Source organism: Erinaceus europaeus, chromosome X (assembly GCF_950295315.1).
Source record: "Erinaceus europaeus chromosome X, mEriEur2.1, whole genome shotgun sequence".
In the NCBI taxonomy this organism is placed as follows: Eukaryota; Metazoa; Chordata; class Mammalia; order Eulipotyphla; family Erinaceidae; genus Erinaceus; species Erinaceus europaeus.
Genome location: NC_080185.1, coordinates 57,762,480 through 57,783,973, shown reverse-complemented (window position 1 = coordinate 57,783,973; position 21,494 = coordinate 57,762,480). Strand labels below are relative to the sequence as shown.

The following is a 21,494-nucleotide window of genomic DNA, read 5'->3' as shown; positions in this document are numbered from 1 at the left end:
ATAAACATGTTGTAGGAACTCATTATGATTTTTGATAAATGTTACTTCATATCTCCATTTAATAAACATTTTACAGGGGTCAGGTATTGGCATGCCCTGTAGAACACACATATTACCATGTGTGATAACACAGGTTCAAAATCCTGTACCCACCTATGGGAGGACAGGGTGGGGGAAGCCTCATGAGTGATTAAGCAGTGCTGCAGCTCTCTCAGAAATAAATGAAAAAATGGCTTCCCGGTATGAAAAAATGGCTTCCCTGTATGAATCCTCATACAGGCCAGTGAACCCCCAGTAGTAACCTTGGTGGAAACAAGGGAAAGAAACACTTCGTTAATGTCTGCTATTTGCCAGACATTGTGCTGCATACTTTAGTCACATTCTATTTTCCACATAATTTAGATGACAGCTGGGGAGTCTCCTTGTGGGAATAAAGAGGGGCAATGAGGAAGCTGTTCCTATTCTCACAATGGCCTCTGGTTTGGAATGCTTGCTTATTATTGAATTTCTAAGTTTGTTCATTCTACAGTTCAAAATAGCAAAATTGCATATCACCTTGTCATACTGCACATACTATCTCTCTGTTCCACACAACAATCACCCAGGTGTGAAACTCAGACTCTTCTTCAATTTTCACATATTATCGTGACTCAGGGAAGTTGTGTATGTGTTAGATTTTACTGAAAGGAAAGGGAAAATTTATTTACAGCATCAAAACCAACTTCAAATTGATGTATAAAATTTTATACTACTTAGGATTTTTTTTTGCTCTCTATAGATCATCTCTCATTGATTTGTTTCTTTGTCATTTTTCTCTCACCTCTTTTTGATTTGCTCTTGTACCGAAGCTTCACTTTTGACTCAACTATAGATAATATTTTAGTCACTCCTTTTAGTTGTAGGCTTGCCTTTGCATAAGCAGACTCACCTAAGCATATATTCAGTGAAACAAAAATAAAGAAATAAAAGGGTGTACTGTTCTAGAATTTGCCTTCTTTATAAGGCAAACAACACTCTGGGTTGTTATTATTCTCATTAAGACAGGTAAATAAGCTCAAGGATTTTCTGACTTGTCTAGGATTATTGATTTTATATGTGACAAAATCAGATTTTGAATCTAAGACATCTACTACCAGACAAGGTATGATTCAAAATTAAATTGGGAGTGCTGTAACTTAAGGTCCTCTAAGCTTGAAAATAATATTACTTTGAAATTCTATCATTTGAATTCATTTGTTGTAGGGATATATCCCTTCACCATAGTGCCAAAAGTTACCACTTAAGAAGGTAGGGAGGGTCACCAAAATAGCTTATCTGAGTAGTGCATCTGCTTTGCCTTGATGCCAGTAGCCCAGATTTGAATCTGTACCCCACAACTCTGGAGGAAGCTTCAGTGTTGTGGTGTCTTTTACTGCCTTCCTCTTTGAAAAAAATCATCCCACTGAAGTGAAGCCCTGGAGATGGACCCCCCCAAAAAAAAAAAAAGAGGTGATAATAAGGTAAGGAAACATAGAAAGTAAGGAAGTTCAATATTAGAGAATTTCTGCCTGATGGAAGAATGGGACATTTATTACTGTTAGTTAAATGTTATCTTTTTAAAAATTAATACACTGAAATTTACCAGATATATTGAAAACATTTATTAATCTCTACTTTTCATCGTATTTCTATAGAAATACTTTTTCTAATATCTGCTATTTTATTACAGAGACAACTAAAGGCAGATGCTAAAAAAGCTATTGGAAGACTTAAACTGCGTACACTGAAACAAGGAGATAAGGTACATTTATGATGTAAAAATACTTTTATTTTACTGAAAATTTTTATTTGGGGCAGGAGGATACAATAATGATTTTGCAAAAAGGTTTTTATGCCTGAGGTTCCAAGTTCTCAAATTTAATCCCTGTACCACCATAGCCAGAGCTGAGTAGTACTCTAGTAAAAAGAATAATACAATACAATAAATTATTGATTAAATAGTGATTTACAAGACTATAAGATTACAGGTATATAGTTCCACACCACATTCACTCCCACAGTTCTGTGTCCCATCCCTCCCACCATAGGCTACCATAGTTTCTCACAAAATCTTAGGGTTTGTCTACTTCTTCTTGTTTTGTTTTTTGCAAGTTCATGTGTTTGGGTTTTTCACATTTCACATATGAGTGACATCTGGTAGTTGTCTTTCACCTTGTTGATTTTTTAACTTAGTATAATCATCTCCAGTATATATACTAATTTTATTTATTTTATTTTTTAAATTTATTTTTCCCTTGCCCTTGTAGTTTATTGTTGTTGTAGTTATTATTGTTGTTGTTATTGATGTTCTCATTGTTAGGACAGAGAGAAATAGAGAGAGGAGGGGAAGACAGAGGGGGAAGAGAAAGACAGGCACCTGTAGACCTGCTTCACCGCCTGTAAAGTGACTCCTCTGCAGATGGGGAGCTGGGGGCTCGAACCGGGATCCTTACGCAGGTCCTTGTGCTTTGTGACACATGTGCTTAACCCCCTATGCTACTGCCCGACTCCCAATTATTAAAAATATTTATTTATTCCCTTATGTTGCCCTTGTTGCTTTTTATTGTTGTTGTCATTGTTGGATATAACAGAGAGAAATGGAGAGAGGAGGGGAAGACAGAGAGGGGGAGAGAAAGATAGACACCTGCAGGCCTGCTTCACCACCTGTGAAGTGACTCCCCTGCAGGTGGGGGAGTCCGGGGGCTTGAACCGGGATCCTTACGCTGGGCCTTGCACTTAACACCACGTGCGCTTAACCCACTACACTACCGCCTGACTCCTAAAACTTGCTTATTTTAATAGCACACAGAGATAATGAATGGGGGAGGGAAAATAAAGATGAGAGAGAGACATCTGTAGCAGTGCCTCACCACTTGTGAAGCCACCCCCCACTCCAAACACACACACAAACACACACACACACACACACACACACACACACACACACACGTACATACCTGCAGGGGCTGTAACTTGTGTGTTCAACCAAGTGGCCCTAAATAATACTTGTTTTAAAGCTCTCCAACCAGGAGCTGGGCAGTGGTGTACTCAGTTGAGCACACATGTTACCATGCACAAGTATCTGGGTTTGAGCATCTATTCCCCACTTGCAGGGGGGAAACTTCATGAGTGGTAAAGCAGGTCTGTCGGTATCTCTATTCCTCTCTGTTTCCCCCTTCTCTCTCAATTTCTTTTTGTCCTATGCAAGGAAGTAAGGAAGAAAAGAAAGAAAGAAGAAAGAGAAAGCAAGAGGAAAAAGAAAAATGACAATCCGGAGGCACCAAGTCCTAGAGGCAATAAAAAGAAAATAAGTTTTAAAAAAGTACAGCCAGGCCATTGTTAAAACTGTATTTTAAAATACTCTATTTATTTTTAAATGTTTCTAAAATTATTTTTATTTATTATGACTAGACGGAGATAAACAGGGTAGGGGAGAAAGAAAGACACCTGCAAACTGCATCACCACTGTGAAGCTTCCTTCTGCAGCTGGGCACTGGGGACTTAAATCCAGGTCTTGGGTCGTGGTTATGTGTTTGCTCAGCCTGGAGAGCCACCACCCAGCCCCTCAAAGTCTCATTTTAAAATGTTTTAATTGTGTTGACTTTTGAAAATCTGTCAATATTTGATGGTGAAAGTAGATTGAATAATGACTCCCAATATATCTATCCTAGAATTTGTGCTTGTTACCTTATATGGCAAAAAAAAAAAAGACTTTGCGTATGCAATTAAGGATTTTGAGATGAGAATAATCTTAAATTATCTAAGTGATTCCTAAATGTACTTGTAGTGTAAGGTCACCTCCCCAGATCTATCCTACTAGGGAAAGATAGAAACAGAGTGGGGAGGGTATGGATCAAGCTGTCAACACCCATGTCCAGCAGAGAAGCAATTACAGAAACTGGACCTTTCACCTTCTGCACCCCATAGGATCTTTGGTTTATACTCCCAGAGGGATAAAGAATAGGGAAACTTCCAATGGAGGGGAGGGAATATGAAACTCTGGTGGTGGGAATTGTGTGGAATTGTACCTCTCTTATCCCACAATCTTGTCAATCATTATTAAATCACTAATAAAATAAATAACAAAAGGGGAAAAAAGGAAGGGAAGGGAGATTTGAGTATAATACAGTCAGAGATGCGACAATGGAATCATGAGGTTGGCATGATGTGGGAAACGGGTCATGAATTTGGGAATGTCTGTAGACTCTAGAAACTGGAAAGTTTGGGAAAATGATTCATACCCCCATCCTTGAAATCTGCCAGAAGAAATGCAACACCATACTATCAGACTTCTTAATATGCTACCACCTTACTATTAGACTTCTCATTTTCAAAACAATAAAATAGTAAATTTGTGATATTTTAAGCCACTAAGTTACAGTAATTTGTTTCAGCAAACTAGCAAAAGAATACAGCGGTTCAGTACAACTTACTTGAACTTCTATTTTCAGATTTAGAAAAGTTGAAAACTATCATTGGTATGTAAAACATGCATCAAAAATAGCTACAGAGCTTATTAAAAGAAAAAAACACCATTTACAGTATTGCCCAAGCCATTAAAATCAGTATAAAATTTATATAATATATACAAGATTGGTATGCTGAAAATTATAAAACATTAGTGAAAGAGAAAGAAATCAAAGAACTAAATAAACGGAGAGTTAAAGAACTGCCAAAATCAGCAATAAAAAATGAATAACCCAATGAAAAAATAGAGAAAGGACTTGCACAGAATCTTCACCTAAGTAGCTCTCCAGAGATCCGACAGGCATATGAAAAAGTGCTCAAGGTCACTGATTATTAGAGAAATGAAAATAAAGATAATACTTATATTTAATTTATACTGGTGAGAATGTCATACATCAGAAAGGACGGAAATAAGTATTTGAGAGGGTGTGGAGGGTGGAAAAAGAATGTTTATACACTGCTGGTGGGAATGCAAATTGGCCCATCCCCTGTGGTAAAAAGTCTGGAGATTTATCAGAATGTTAGGAATGGATCTGCCCTATGATCAAAGAATTCCTCTCTTGGGGATATATCCAAGGAGACAGAGATACCTATCCAAAGAGACCTATATACACAATTTGTAATAGCCCAAAGCTGGAAGCAACCCAGATGCCCAACCAAAGACAAATGGCTTAGAAAATTGTGGACTATATATATATATATATATAGTGCATGTTGGTAGAAGATATCCAAGTGTTTTGCAGACATTTGTCATAGGGAGATGAGAAATTGTATAAATGTACAAGTGAGAAATTTGACTTTAAGTTGCATCAGAATAGTAACTTTTAAAAGTAAAAATTGCATGCCAATAGATGCTTAGGAGAATTATTATGGTAATAATTTTAATTTTTTAATTACCTTTCTTTATTGGAAATTGCCAGAAATTGAGAGGGTAGGAAGAAATAGAGCGGGAGAGAGACAAGAGTTATAGCTGCAATACTGCTTCACTATTCGCAAAGCTTTCCCCCTGCAGGTGGGCCTGGGGTGTCAAACCCAGGTTCTTGAACATTTTTTATTAATTAATTTATATATAAAATGGAAGTATTGACAAGACCATAGGATAAGAGGGGTACAATTCCATATAATTCCCACCACCAGAACTCCGTATCCAGTCCCCTCCCTTAAAAGCTTTCCTATTCTTTGTCCCTCTGGGAGTATGGACCCAGGATCATTATGGGGTGCAGAAGGTGGAAGATCTGGCTTCTGTTGTGAAGAATGCTTTTAAAGGAATGAAAAGACAAATCATAGACTGGGAGATGTTATTTACAAATCACCTACCTGATAAAGGACTGTATTCAGAATGTATTCTTTAAAAAAACAAGTCAAAAGCCAGCATAAGAAAACTTAGTGAAAAATAAGTGAAACCGACATTTTTTTTCTAAAGAAAATATATAGATGTCCAGGAAAACATTTAAAAAGCTGCTCAACATCATTAATCATTAAGGAAATAGTTTAATGATTAATTAAAACCATAGTAATTAATACTAGAGTGACATACCACATTTATTAGAGTGACTAAAACAATTACAGCTGATAATACTAGAAGATAAAATGTGAGAATCTGGAACTCTTGTGCCTCTTGTTGGTGAGAATGTACTATAGAACCAGTTTAGAAAACAATCTAGAAGTTCATTGTAGTCTAAAATACATTTTCCAGGATAGCTAACTATTTCTCTTTTAAAATTATTTTGTTGTTTCTTTTTATTGATATCAGACTTACTGCTGTGGCTCAGTGCCTACATAATCAATCCACCAGACCTGGCAGGCATATTTTTCCTTACCTTCCTCCCTTTTTTCCTTTCTTCATTTCCCCTTCTTTCACTCTTTCTTTCTTTCTTTCTTTCTTTCTTTCTTTCTTTCTTTCTTTCTTTCTTTCTTTCTCCCTTTCTTTCTTTTTCTCTCTTTCCTTCTCTAATTTTATTAGTGATTTAATAATAATTAATAAGATTGCAGGATAAGAGTGGTACATGTCCATATAATTCCACGCATCAGAGTTCTGTATCCATCTCCTTTATTGAAAAGTTCACTATTCTTTATTCATAATCACAGTTTTTTTCCATAGATGTGGTAGATTTTAATGAAAGTTTCCCAGTATAGTTTAAACATTATACACATATTTAAAGGAAGTTATTAAACATTTTAATCTAATTCATAATTCCAAATAATTAATTTTGCAACCAGGAATGCATATATATTCTTCAAAAGCCCCAAACTGTTCTATCAGTAACATATCAGTAATTTCCAGATAGTTTATTACAAAGAGGTAAAGAGGAATTTGTTAGAGTAATAGAAATTCTGGTTACAGAGGGAATTAAGTGACCATATGCTTGCCAAAACTTGTAAAATTGTACACTAAAAAAAAGAGAATATTGTATTCATCTTAATTTTTAAATGTTAAATCATAGCTATGATTCTAAATCATAGAACTTGTACAGATGGCATTTTTTGTGAATTCTAACACCAGTAGAAACTGTTCAAATCAGTTGTGCGGGTTTCTCTTTGTGCTGTTCCCCTTTTGATTGAATGTCTCATATCTTCTTGAAGTCAACATAATTTTATTTTCAAATTTCACTTGTATAGTAGTGGTCACCTACAGTTACCATGTTTTATGTTATATCTTCAGATCTCATTTATCTTAAAACTCAACATTTCTATCTTTTAATTAGTATTTCCCAATTTCTCTTAGACCTGCCCATCTAGCCCCTGGCAGTCTCATTTATTCTGTCTCTTTTTTATTTCTATGAGTTTAACTTTTTAATAAGCATGACAATTATATGCACATAGCAATAGATTACGTTGGCTTTTAATAAGAATGTATTTATGTGTAAATATTTAAATTGCACATGGACATATAATCATTTAGTAATATGTTGCTGGTCCATTCAGTGGAATTTAAATGCAGATGTTTGACTTGACTTTGCTCTATAGTTTAATATACCTTTTCTTAGCTACGATAATAACAATAATTATTTACTCATAGGAAATTGGCCCTGATGGAGATAGTTGTGCTGTGTGTATTGAACTGTATAAACCAAATGATTTGGTACGCATATTGACCTGCAAGTAAGTTTGATTTTCTTCTTATTAAAAGCAGTGCTAGGGTGTAACCAGGACCTTGCACATGCGTGATAATGCTGAGCAGCCTCCCCATTGCAATTTTTATTCTGTGTTTTGAGACGTACAGGAGAAAATAGGAAATAGAGACCAAGAGAGATGGAGAGACACCAAAGTACTCTTCCATTATCTGTGGTATTATCTTGTAGTATCAGGTGTCCAGAGCCTTCCACCTGGTAAGAGATCTACTTTAGTCACTGAGTCAACTCCTGACTCTGAGTTTGATTTTCATTTAAATCAATAAGAATAGCTGATTTAGGCTGAGGATGTGGCTCAGCATATAGAGTACAGGACTTTCATACAGATAGCCCTGGGTTTGATTCCTAGTATTGCAAATTCTAGTTAGGAGTGCTGCTCAGCTCTTTCTTTCTCATTAAATAAACATATATACTTATATATTTAAAATAGTTAATTTACATAATGCCTGTAATAAGAGGAGCTTATTTTGTCTGTTTCATAGTTGTTATAAAGAATTAACTATTAGATTTTTATCTAACTATAGGAGAAAGAGTGATTTAATATTGTTGCAATATATATAAGGCAAATAAAGAAAGCTTCCATAATCTGGTATACTTTAGAATCCAGTTTCATTTAAAACGGAAACTCTACCTAGCATGACAGTTATATACACATAGCAGTAGATTATTTAATTTAATTTAATTTAATTCTAACATTCCTACAAAGAATAAAATAAAGTCAATTTATGATTGCCTATCAGACATCTTTAGCTTTTTATTCTTCTCTTGAAAGTTATTATTTTAGCTATTAGACAGTGGTATACATGGAATATATCACATTGTCTAAAGTGTCAGTATTATATAGTAAGTACCATATTGTTGAGAAAAACTACCATTTTTATAATGTGAGAATTACAAGATAATTTAGATCTAAGATACTGACCAAAGAAAGTCTTAGGTCAGGTGGCGTCTTAAATCATTATTTCAAGTAATGAGTACTTAAGCATATTTTTGACTCAAGAGTAATAAATCTTACACATTTTAAGTATTATATTATGGAATTTCTAAACTTTGTTATTGTGACTTCCTTTTTAGCATTTTTGTCATAACGGTCTTTAGAGGAAAAGAAGGTACCTACTGAAAGGCTATGTATAATCACTATGTCACTTGTTAAGATATTGGGTAAACTGTTACTGTTTTCCAGCTGATTATTATGTGTGTGTTTTCTTCTTCATTAGCCATATTTTCCACAAGGCATGTGTTGATCCATGGCTGTTAGAACATAGGACTTGCCCCATGTGCAAATGTGACATACTCAAAGCTTTGGGAATTGAGGTAAACATTGCCAACCTATTTATATGAAGGGACTTTAACAGTGTATTATTTATGTAATTGTGCCTTCAGGGATGTAACATCCTTACTTTTTTTTACCCATATAATGTCATAGACTTATAATTCATACTGAAAATTGGGCATATTAATATCATAGTGACAGCTAGATGTCTCTAGTTTTTTTTTTCCTCCTTTTCCTCAAATGTGTTTATTGTTTGGTTAGAATATATAATGATGACCATTACACTACTCCTTAGTTTTTTTTTCTTTTTTACTTTCTTACTATTACATAGCTACTAAAGCATGAATAGTTTGAGAAAATATAATAAATGTTAAATTCTATTTGGTAAATTAAAAAAAACTGCATATTAACAATTCATACAACACAAAGTGAAACTCAACAAAATATCCCTGATTGAAGGAGATTTATAGATGACAGTGATTCTCAATTACCCAAGGGAATATTATGGGATGCTTTTTGAGTTCCAGGCATTGTATTACAAAATGCTTGGGGGAGGGACAGGCAATGGCACATCTGGATTATTGTTCATATGTTACCATGTGCAGGAATCAAAGTTTAAGCCCTTGGTCCCCACCTACAGAAGGCAAGCTTCAAGGGCTATGAAGCCATGGTGCAAGTCTCTCTTTCTCTCTATCTCTCTCTCTCTCTCTCCCCTTCCCCTCTTGATTTTTCTCTGTCATAACAAATTTTAAAAACTGTGGAGGGTAGATAATGTAATGGTTATGCAAAGAGACTGTCATGCCTGAGGCTCCCAAGACCCAGTTTCAATCCCCTCAACCACCATCAGCCAGAGCTGAGCAGTGCTCTAGGAAAAAAAAAAAGCTGCTATGAGCTGTAGGCACCAAACCCCAGACATAACCCTGGTGGCAAAAAAAAAGAGAAAGAAAGAAGAAAGGAAGAAAGAAGGAAGGAAGGAAGGAAGGAAGGAAGGAAGGAAGGAAGGAAGGAAGGAAGGAAGGAAGGGGATATAATCCAAATAAGCATGTTAGATGAGAAGGCAATCATCCTGTAACATCCTTCACCTGTAACATCATTGGTAGATTTAGACTTAGTTACTCCTACTGTTTGGATTAGAATCAGCACACATTTTTGGTCATCACCAAACAGGTTCATAGGTTCAAATGGTTAAGAAGCATCACTCTAGTAAGTTCCCTATGCAGAAAGTTTCCCATGATATTTCAAGAGAGTATCCACTCTGAAATTCCACTGATTTATTCAAATGCTTTCCAAAGGTGGATGTTGAAGATGGATCCATGTCTTTACAAGTCCCTGTGTCTAACGAGATACCCAATAGTGCCTCTCTTCATGAAGAAGATAATCGTAGTGAGACAGCATCATCTGGATATGCCTCAGTCCAGGGAGCAGATGAACCCCCTTTGGAGGAACATGTACCATCAGCAAGTAAGCACTACACTGGGGCAGAGATCAAGGAGTGTTCCACAAGTGATCTGTTGTGTTTCATACAAGTGGCTGAGTACTCCTGCTTTAAAAAGAACTCTCTGAGGAGTCCAGCAGTAGTGCAATGGGTTAAACACACGTGGTGCGAAGCTCAAGGACAGGCGTAAAGATCCTGGTTCTAGCTCCAGCTCCCCACCTGCAGGGGAGTCACTTCATAGGCGGTGAAGCAGGTCTACAGGTGTCTATCTTTCTCTTCCCCCCTGTCTTCCCCTCCTCTCTCCATTTCTCTCTGTCCTATCCAACAACGAAGACATCAATAACAACAATAATAACTATAACAACAATAAAAAACAACATGGGCAACAAAAGGGAAAATAAATTTAAAAATTCTCTGTTGGGAGATTAATGGTATATAATCTACAGTAAAATACAATAGTTTGTACATGCTCAACATTTCCCAGTTTTCCACATAACAGTACGACCCCCATTAGGTCCTCTTTGGCCATCATGTTCCAGGACCTGAACCCTCTCCCCACCCACCCCAGAGTCTTTTAAGTAGGTGCAATACACAAACTCCAGTCCAAGTTCTTCTTTGTATTTTCCCTTCTGATCTTGATTTTCAATTTCTGTCTGTGAGTGAGATCATCCCATATTCATCCTTCTCTTTCTGACTTAACTCACTTGACATGATTCCTTCAAGCTCCATCCAAGATGAGAATAAGGTGAATACTCCTGCTTTTAGCAATGATTCCCTGTGTATCCATTAACACATTCCAATTTTATTTGAGAAACAGTGACACAATGCAGGATGTGCCTGTACTCAACAAAATGAATGCATATTTCAATATAGATGAAACAGATAAAATCCATCAGGGGGAGAATTGTTCATAGAAGAAAAAGATTAGTATTTTCTTATGCTTTGGATATATGCCTAGGAGTAGTATTGCTGGATCATAGATATTTATATTTGTTTTAAGAACTCTTATTTTCTTTTTTGTTTGTTTTTTCAAATTTTTTATTTATAAAAAGGAAAAACTGGCAAAACCATAGGAAAAGAGGGGTACACCTTCACACAGTTCCTACCACCAGAACACTGTATCCTATCCCCTCCCCTGATAGCTTTCCTATTCTTTAACCCTCTGGGAGTATGGACCCAAGGTCATTGTGGGAAAGGTCATTGTGGGATGCAGAAGGTGGAAGGTCTGGCTTCTGTAATTGCTTCCCCGCTGAACATGGGTGTTGACTGGTTGATCCATACTCCCAGCCTGCCTCTCTCTTTCCCTAGTAGGGTGGGGCTCTGAGAAGCGGAGCTCCAGGACACATTGATGGGGTTGTCTGTCCAGGGAAGTCTGGTTGGCATCCTGCTAGCATCTGGAACCTGGTGGCTGAAAAGAGAGTTAACATACAAAGCCAAACAAATTGTTGACCAATCATGGATCTAAAGGCTAGAATAGTGCAGATGAAGAGTTGGGGGGGTCTCCATTTTGTAGATAGCTAGTAGGCATATTTTAGTTATATTCCAAAGGGCCTGTGGCTATACTAGCTTTTTTTTTTCCCTGAGCCTGAAATCTGATATGCAGATGGATCCAAGTTATTGTCTGGGGAGATGATGTCATGGCTACAAAAAGGGCCAGAAAGCTGGATCCAGAAAGAGAATAGCTCCCAAATATGGGAAAGATATATAACTATTGTTGACTGTAAACCTCATCGATTTGATGTGATCTGGGGCCTATTTTCAGCTTAGGAGTCCATGTGACCTCTTCATCCCTGTAAATCTGAGCTCACATTCTGTGGTCATGAGTAGAAAGGTTCTAAGCTGCTCCAATTTCAGGACCCATCTTCCTCAGGTGGAACACAGAGTATGTTGTCCATCCTCCAAAGGGAGGATGGACTATTTCTCTGCGATTTTTGATCCACATTGAGGGCAAGGTCCCATGAGGGCTCACAGAGGGAGCTATTGTGTTGTTCCTGATAGAGATGACCAATAATAATGGAGAGAGGGATTTATTCGAGGTCTAGGCCCATCATGTCTGTTTGAGAATCTCATGATTCCCAGACCTGGGCCCCAGCTGACAGGGTGGTCTGATAGTGACTAAAGAGTCATCATTAAAGTATGTCATTCTCTTGTCCTTATTTAGCTTTTGTAGTCCTTACTTTGATAAGGTTAGCTTTGGAGTGACTGAGGGAAGTATAATAGGAAGTAGGTGAGGAGGGAATCTAAGTCTAAGTAGACACTATTTCATTAAGACTTTATACTGACTTACTACTATTGTGAACTACTATTGTGTACTTTTGCTTTCAGGTTTATATTTTGCCTTAATTTATGGATACATGTGAACATATGCTCTATCTTACGGAACCTGGTCTATATCTAGGTTTTGTGACTTTGTTTGGAAGTGAACCACCTGGAATGGAATTAGAGAATACTATGAAAGGAAAGGTCTCACCCAAGTAATGAGGGTGAAGGGTTGACATTCCATGCCTGACGTATCTGGACACAGTCTGAAGTGCAGCATGCTGAGGTGGTACTCGTTGTGTTAACTAGGTTGGGATTGGTGCATGAAATATCGTTTGGTATGAATTGAGAGAAACATGCAGGAAGGTGAGCCCCACCCTAGAGTTTCCAGGACTGGGGGAAATATAGGCTCTACAGAGGAAGCGGGAGGTTGCTGCTGTCTTAGGGTTTAAGAAGACAATAGATAGTTATTGCTATAATCACATTATTTGGCAATTGAGTTAATTTTGAAATATCCCTTTGTTAGGATTTGCTGTATCATACACAACATCGCCATAATTTATGTCCTCTGACATTATTTGTATATAGCTGTGCCACCGGTTGCTTCTGTTCTCCCTGGTCTAAGCTTTTAAGAGAGTCAACATATCAAAGACTCAGCCTATGTATTAAAAAGACTCAGTCTGTGATTTAAAAAGTTTGAGACATTCAATCAATTTTCCCTCTCATATTAATTAAATAGTGATTTATCTGACTACAAATTAATAGGAGTGTACGTGAACACCATTCCCACCACCAAAAGACTGTGTCCCATTCCATCCTCCCTCCCCCCACCCAACGCCCCATGAAGCTGAACATCCACCCTCACCCTCAACCTAAAGATTTTACTTTAGTTCCCTACTCCAATCTATAATGTCTTTATCCAGTCATCTGCTAGTGGACTTTTCAGGCTGCTTCCACTACTTGGCTATTATGAATAGTGCGGTTGTTTTTATAGGGTTGTATCTGTCCCTTTGAATTAATGTTATCATGTCCTTTGGACATATGCCTAGGAGTGGTATGCTGGTATACTGGTATTTCCACTTTTTTTTTAAGTTTTTATTTGTAAAATGGAAACACTGTCAAGTCCATAGGATAAAAAGGGTACAATGCCACACAATTCCCGCCACTGGAACTCCATATTGTATTCCCTTCCCTGATAGCTTTCCTATTCTTTAACCCTCTGGGAGTATGGACCCAAGGTCATTGTGGGATGCAGAAGATGAAAGGTCTGGCTTCTGTAATTGCTTCCCCACTGAACATGGGTATTGACAGGTGGATCCATACTCCCAGCCTTTCTCTCTCTTTCCCTAGTGGAGCTGGGATCGGGGTAGCTGGGGCTCCAGGACACATGGTGGTATCATCTGCCCTGGGAAGTCCGTTTGACATTATGGTAGCATCTGGAACCTGGTCCACTTTTCTTTTTTAAGGACTACCCATACTGTTTTTCATAGGGTTTGTACTAGTTTGATTTCCTTCCAACGGTGTAAGAGAATTCTTTCTTTTTTTTTCTACATCCTTGCCAACACTTTCACTTTCCAATGTTTTTTATGTAAGCCATCCTTGTCAGTTTGTGGTGGCATCTTATTATGTTTTTAATTTGCATGTCACCGTTATTAGTGATGTGGAACATTTTTTAATTTACCTCTGGGCCATCTTATATCTTATTTGGAGAATTATCTCTTCAGATTTCTGATCATTTTTAGTGGGTGCTTGACTTTTGTTACTGAGCAGTATGCTTTTCCTGATATTTTTAAAATCTCAATCCCATGTAAGATGTAGATGTGTGACATACAAATATTTTCTTCCACTTTTGAGGTGTTTTTTAATTTATTTTTTATTTAAGAAAGGATAAATTAACAAAACCATAGGATAGGAGAGGTACAACTCCACACAATTTCCACCACCCAATCTCCATATCCCATCCCCTCCTCTGATAGCTTTCCCATTCTCTATCATTCTGGGAGCATGGACCCAGGGTCGTTGTGGTTTGCAGAAGGTGGAAGGTCTGGCTTCTGTAATTGCTTCCCTGCTGAACATGGACGTTGACTGGTCGGTCCATACTCCCAGTCTGCCTCTCTCTTTCCCTAGTAGGGTGGGTCTCTGGGGAAGTGGAGCTCCAGGACACATTGGTGGGGTCTTCAGTCCAGGGAAGCCTGGCAGGCATCCTGATGGCATCTGGAACCTGGTAGCTGAAAAGAGAGTTAACATACAAAGCCAAACAAATTGTTGAGCAATCATGGACCCAAAGGTTGGAATAGTGGAGAGGAAGTGTTTAGGGGGTACTCACTGCAAATTCTAGTTGTACTTCTGCTTTCAGGTATATATTTTGCACTAGTTTATGGATACGTGTGAACATATGCTTTCTCTCACAGAACCTGGTCTATATCTAGGTTTTGGGACTTTGTTAGAAAGTGAAGCACCTGGGATGGAATTAGAGAATACTATGAAAGGAAAGGTCTCACCCGAGTAATGAAGCTGAAGGGTTGTCATTCCACACGTGAAGTCTCTGGACACAGTCTGAGCTGAAGCATGTTGAGGTGGCAATCGTTGCGTTGATTAGGTTGCGATTGGCAGATGCAATATTATTTGATAAGGATTGGGAGAGGCATGCGGGAAAGTGGGCCCTATCCTAAGGTTCCAGCACTGGGGGAAATATAGGCTCTCTAGTGGAGATGTGAGGTTCCTGCTGTCTTAGGGTTCAAAAAGACAATGGATGGTTATTGTTATCATCACATTATTTGGTAATTGGGTTAACTTTGAAAAGTCCTTTTGTTAGGGTTTGCTGTATAGTATCCAGTATCTTGTATATAGCTGTGCCACCGGTTGCTTCTGGTCTACTTGGTCTAGGCTTTTGAGAGAGTCCGCATATCAAATACACAGCCTATATATTAAAAAGACTCAGTCTGTGTTTTAAAAACTTTGAGACATACAATTAATTTTCCCCTCTCATATTAATTAACTAGTGATTTATATGACTACACTTTACTAGGAGTGTACATAAACACCATTCCCACCACCAAGACTGTGTCCCATCCCACCCCCCCCACTCCCACCCCCCACCAGCCCAGGAAGCTGCATGCCTACCCCTCACCACAGGGTTTTTACTTTGGTACCCTGCTTTTTTGAGGTGTTTTATTTTATGCTTGTAAAAATTTCCTTCCATGATGTACTTTCATTTATTTCTCTTTGTTTCAGTTTCCTTTGCCAATGTCGTAACTTTCCAAATATGTCTCTGATGTTAAGATCCTGGAGAGGACCTGTGTTTTCCTCTATGTATTTTTCTTTTTTATCAGAGCACTTCTCAACTCTGGCTTATAGTTGTGCCAAAGAATGAATTTGAAGCTTCAGAGCCTCAGGCGTGAACATCTTTTGCATAACTATTATGCTGTCTTCTGATCCTCTTATAGTTTATGCTTTTGTATCTAACCTCCAAGTCCTTAGCCCATTTGAGTTATTTTTTGTGTGTGCTGTTAAGTGATGATTGACTTTCATTATTTTCCTTATGGTTGTCCTATCTTCCCAACACAATATGTGAAAGAAGCTTTCCTTTACTTATAAAATGGTCTTGGCTCTAATGTCATCGATTAGTTGATCATATACATCCATTCACTTGTTTCTGAGCTCTCTATTTTGTTCTGTTGGTCTGAGTACATGTTTTTTTTTTAATTTTTTTAATCTTTATTTTCCCTTTTGTTGCTCTTATTTTTTATTGTTGCTGTAGTTATTGATGTATCATTGTTGGATAGGACAGAGAGAAATGGAGAGAGGAGGGGAAGACAGAGAGGGGGAGAGAAAGACAGACACCTGCAGACCTGCTTCACCGCGTGTGAAACGACTCCCCTGCAGGTGGGGAGATGGGGGCTCGAACTGATATCCTTACGCCGGTCCTCGTGCTTCGCTCCATGTACGCTTAACCCTCTGTGCTACCTCCCAACTCCCGAATACATGTTTTTGTTCCTATAACATACTGTTTTAGCACTATTCCTATGTAGTATAGTTTAAAGCCAGAGAATGTGATACTTACATATTTTTTCTTTTCTTTTTGTTTTCAGAATTACTTTGGCTATTAATGATCTCTTATGACTCCACAGACACAAATGTTAATTTTTTGTTCTGTTTTTGAAGAATGTCATTGAGCTTTTACTAGGGGTGGCACTGAATCTATAAAGTGATTCATGTAAGATGGCCTTTTAAACAATAATTTTTTAATTTCAAGTTTTTTTGTTTTAACAAACTTAAGAATTATATTTATTTATTTATTTATTTATTGTTGGGTAGAGACAGAGAGAAATTGAGAGGAGGGTAGGAGGGAGAGAGAGAAAGAGACAAAGAGACACCTGCAGCCCTGCTTCACCACTCATGAAGCTTTGCCCCTACATATGGGGACCAGGAGTTTGAACCTGAGTTCTTCTACACTGTAATATGTACGCTTAACCAGGTACACTCCCACCTGGTCCCCTACAATATGTATTATTGTAATACATGAACATGACACATCCTTGCATGTCTCTGTGCCTCTATTTCTATTAAAAATAACATATACCTTTTATTATATAGGTATTTCACCTCCTTTTTAGATTTACTCCAAGATATTTGGGTGCAAATATAAATGGGTCATTTTATGGGTTTCCCTTTCCTGTAACTTATTTTTAATGTATAGAAATGCAACAGAGAGCTGGATAGATCACCTGTGTAGTACTCATGACTTTTCATGTGTTTGACCCAGGTTAGAAACTAACCCCCAGGGAGTCAGGTGGTAGCGCAGCGGGTTATGCGCAACGTGGTGCAAAGCACAAAGACCAGCATAAGGATCCCAGTTCGAGCCCCCGTCTCCCCACCTGCAGGGGAGTCGCTTCACAGGCGGTGAAGCATGTCGGCAGGTGTCTGTCTTTCTCTCCCCCTCTCTGTCTTCCCCTCCTTTCTCCATTTCTCTCTGTCCTATCCAACAACGATGACAGCAATAACAACAACAATAAAAAACAAGGGCAACAAAATGAAATAAATAAATAAATATTTTTTTTAAAAGTCACCCTCACCACACTAATAATGATTAACAAGACTTTAAGATGACAGGGGTCCAATTCCTTATAGTTTCTACTACCAGAGTTCAGTGTCCCATCCCCTCCATTGGAAACTTCCCTATTATTTATAGCTCTAGGTGTATGGACCAAAATTCCTAAGGATTGCAGAAGGTAGAAGTTCTGGCTTCTGTAATTGCTTTTGCAATGGGAATACTAATCCATACCCCCCCAACCTGTTTCTGTCTTTAGTGGGCTAGGGCTCTGGAGAGGTGAGACTTCAGGACACATTGGTAAAGTCGTCTTCCCAGGGAATTCAGGATGGAATCATAGTAGCGTCTGGAATTTGGGGGCTGAAATGTGGTAAGATATACTCTCCTAAGCTGAATACGGGCCCCAGATCAGATCAAATCGATGGGGTTTACAATCAACAACATTTATACACCTTTCCCATATTTGGGAGCTACTCTCTTCCCTAATCTAGCTTTTTGGTCCTTTTTCCAGCCATCACATCATCTTCCCAGACAATAACTTGGATCCACATGCATATCAGATGTCAGCCTCAGAAAAAAAAGAAAAAAAAAACTAGCATAGTCATAGGCTCTTTGGAATATAACTAAAATAGACCTACTAATTAACTAAAAAATGGTGACACACACCACCCAACTCTTCATCTGAACTATTTGAGCCTTTAGGTTCATAATTAGTCAACAATCTGTTTGGCTCTATATGTTAACTCTCTTTTTAGCCACCAGGTTCCAGATACTAACGTGATGCCAACGGGCCTTCCCTGGGCAGACAACCCCACCAATGTGTCCTGGAGCCCCCCTTCCCCAGAACCCCACCCCACTAGGGAAAGAGAGAGACAGGCTGGGAGTATGAATCAACCAGTCAATACCTATTTTCAGCAGGGGAAGCAACTACAGAAGCCAGACCTTCCACTTTCTGCACTCCATACTCCCAGAGGGATAAAGAATAGGAAAGCTATCAGGGGAGGGAAGAGGATACAGAGCTCTGGTGGTGGGAATTGTGTGGAGTTGTACCCCTCTTATCCTATGTTTTTGTCAGTGTTTCTTTTTTATAAATAAAAAATTTAAAAAAAACAAATACATTGAAAAAGATATAAAACCTGACAAACTGTCTCATAAACTGGAGCCTAGGTAGGAATAGAGCAGATGAAATTAGGAAGTCTATTTTAGGTATGTTCCAAGGGGCCCTTGATTTTACTAATTTTATTCCCTGAGTTTGATAACTGAATGTTGGTATGCTTTTAAAAACCCCTTCTGTTTCATTTGGTTTAAATCCCCCCTGCTTAACACTATTCTATTTACATAACCACTTCATTCTATTTACATAACCGCTGTTAACAAGCACCACCCTCCCTCCAGGGCATTGGTTCAATCCCCACTGGTTCATGATATGTTTTTGCTCTTCCCCCTCTCCTTGTCATACCCAGATTTTCACCAGTCACTTTTCTCTCCACCCTCTCTGCGTCGCATCCTGTTCCTACCCTACTAGGCTAGTATATTTATAAGGACAAGATTGTAGTTTTTAGTTAGTTTAGCTTAGCTCGGCTTAGATTGTGCTGCGTCCTGCATGAATAAAGAGATACTGCCTACAGCTCAACCATGAGTCCCTGGTCATCTGTTACCTGCCGTGAAGCCAGCCCGGCGAAAACAACATAGCCCGGCGAAAACAACAACTAAACATACAGGTGGACTAAAAATATTGTCTGAGAAGATGGTGTCAGAGTTGAGAATAGAGCTGGAAAGCTGGATTAGGGCAGACAGTAGCTCCCAAATATGAGGAAAGTATATAACTACTATTAACTGTTAATCCCTATCGATCTGACATAGGGCCTATATATATTCATATTTAGCACAGGAGCCTGTATAATCTCTGAGTCTCTGTCTGTCTTGAGCTAGAAATCCATGGTCAAACTATAAATGTTCTAGGCTGCCATCATTTCAGGACCAGTATCCCTCAAGCATCTTAAAAAAAAAAAAAAAGACATGCAAAGGTCTTTATTGAATTTTATTTATTCTTATCTTGGCATTAATCATTTATTATTGCAATTTTATCAGATGCTGGTGCATTTTGCACTGTTAACAAAAGACTCAGATACTTGCTTTTTTCTCCTCATATACTTCGGAATATTCTTAATCAGATTCATCATTAAAGTGTATGCCTACTAGCTATCTACAAAATGGAGGAACCCCCCAATACTTCATTTGCACTAGTCCAGCCTTTAGGTGCATAATAGTTCAACAATTTGTTTGGCTTTGTATGTTAACTCTCTTTCCAGCCACCAAGTTCCAGATGCTAGCATGATGCTGACCAGACTTCCCTGGACAGACAACCCCATCAATGTGTCCTGGAGCTTTGAGTCCCCAGAGCCCCACCCTACTAGGGAAAGAGAGAGGCAGGCTGAGAGTATGGATCCACCAATCAACCCCCATGTTCAGCAGGGAAGCAATTACAGAAGCCAGACCTTCCACCTTCTGCATTCCACAATGACCTTGGGTCCATACTCCCAGAGGGTTAAAGAATAGGAAAGCTCTCTGGCAAGGGGATAGGATACGTAGATCTGGTGGTGGGAACTGTGTGGAGTTGTACCCCTCTATCCTATGGTTTTTTTAGTGTCTCCTTTTTAAATAAATAAAAAAATCATATACAAAAAAGGATATGCTTTAATTAAATATGACACATAGGCATGAATTAGGCACATACTGCTGAAAAATGGACCCAGCAGACCTTTTCATTTTATAGTTGCCAGAAACCTTCAATTTATAACCATAAAAACGTTATCTGTCTACCACAATAAAATAAAATGTAGTAGAATATGACATGCAGTTGAGGCTGGAAGATAGCTCACTCAGTAGGGTATGTACTTTTCCATTAGTGCTGCCTTGGTTTAAGTTCTAGTATATTGGAGTCCAAAGGCCTAGGGAATTTCCACTGTTATAGTGTGTTGAGCATCTTTTATGTACTTGTTGGACATTTGTATATCTTCTTTGATCAAAATATCTGTTCAGTTCCTTTCCTAATTTTAATGGCACTATTTATTTGCTACCAATTTGTATGAGTTCCATATATATAGTATTAACCAAATATTTATTATATGGCTTTCAAAGCTTCCTATTCCGTAGTTTATATTTGATGGTCTGTTTTGGCATGCTAGAGCTTTGAACCAGTGAAATTCTGCTATTCAGAGGAGTCTTTCTATTTTTTCCTCTTTTAATTCAAGATTGATACAGAGAGACAGAGAGAGAGAGAGATTGACTTCTTCTTCTAGCGTTTGCCCTTCTTCAGTAGCCAGTCAACAGCGTCAGGTTGAGCCTGATGTAAAGTTTCGAGACCTCCTTTGAATCTGGAGAGGTGGCAGTCGTTGACTATGTGGGTCATAGTCTGTCTGTAGCTGAGATTGACTACAGCATCTCGAATGCATGATGCTCCCATGTGGTACCAGGGGTTTGAATGCAGCTCTTCACACATGGTAAAGTGTAAGCTCTAATGGGTGAGTTATGTCTGGACCCATGATGCTTCATTTGTTGTGCATATGCTTATATTTAGATGTAGTCCTGCTTATTGATGTTTTGTTTTGTTTGGTTATACTTTTGCTTTCCTATTATTAAAACAAAACCAAAATAAAAGCCCACATTGCTAAGAGCAGTCTCAAAGTTCCATCCCCAGGTTTTCTTCTACATTTGTTATGATTTCAAGTCTTATAATAAAGTCCTTAATTGATTAAGTTATTTTTTTGATGAGTGGTGTATTATAGGGATTCAGATTCATTCTATTGTGAATAGGCTACACATTTTTCTAGCACTGTTTATTGAAAAAGACTATCTTCC

At 38.1% G+C, this 21,494-nt stretch overlaps 1 protein-coding gene across 2 annotated transcripts in view; it reads left to right on the top strand.

Moving 5' to 3' along the window:
* The window catches only part of RNF128 (ring finger protein 128), a 183,932-nt gene that overhangs the window by 155,670 nt on the left and 6,768 nt on the right, over positions 1–21,494 (top strand). For both annotated transcript variants that reach the window (XM_007530615.3, XM_007530614.3), the window contains exons 3-6: positions 1,709–1,780; positions 7,505–7,587; positions 8,834–8,930; positions 10,182–10,350. In XM_007530615.3, coding sequence (XP_007530677.1) covers positions 1,709–1,780; positions 7,505–7,587; positions 8,834–8,930; positions 10,182–10,350 — 421 coding nt within the window. The remainder of the gene's footprint in view (positions 1–1,708; positions 1,781–7,504; positions 7,588–8,833; positions 8,931–10,181; positions 10,351–21,494) is intronic.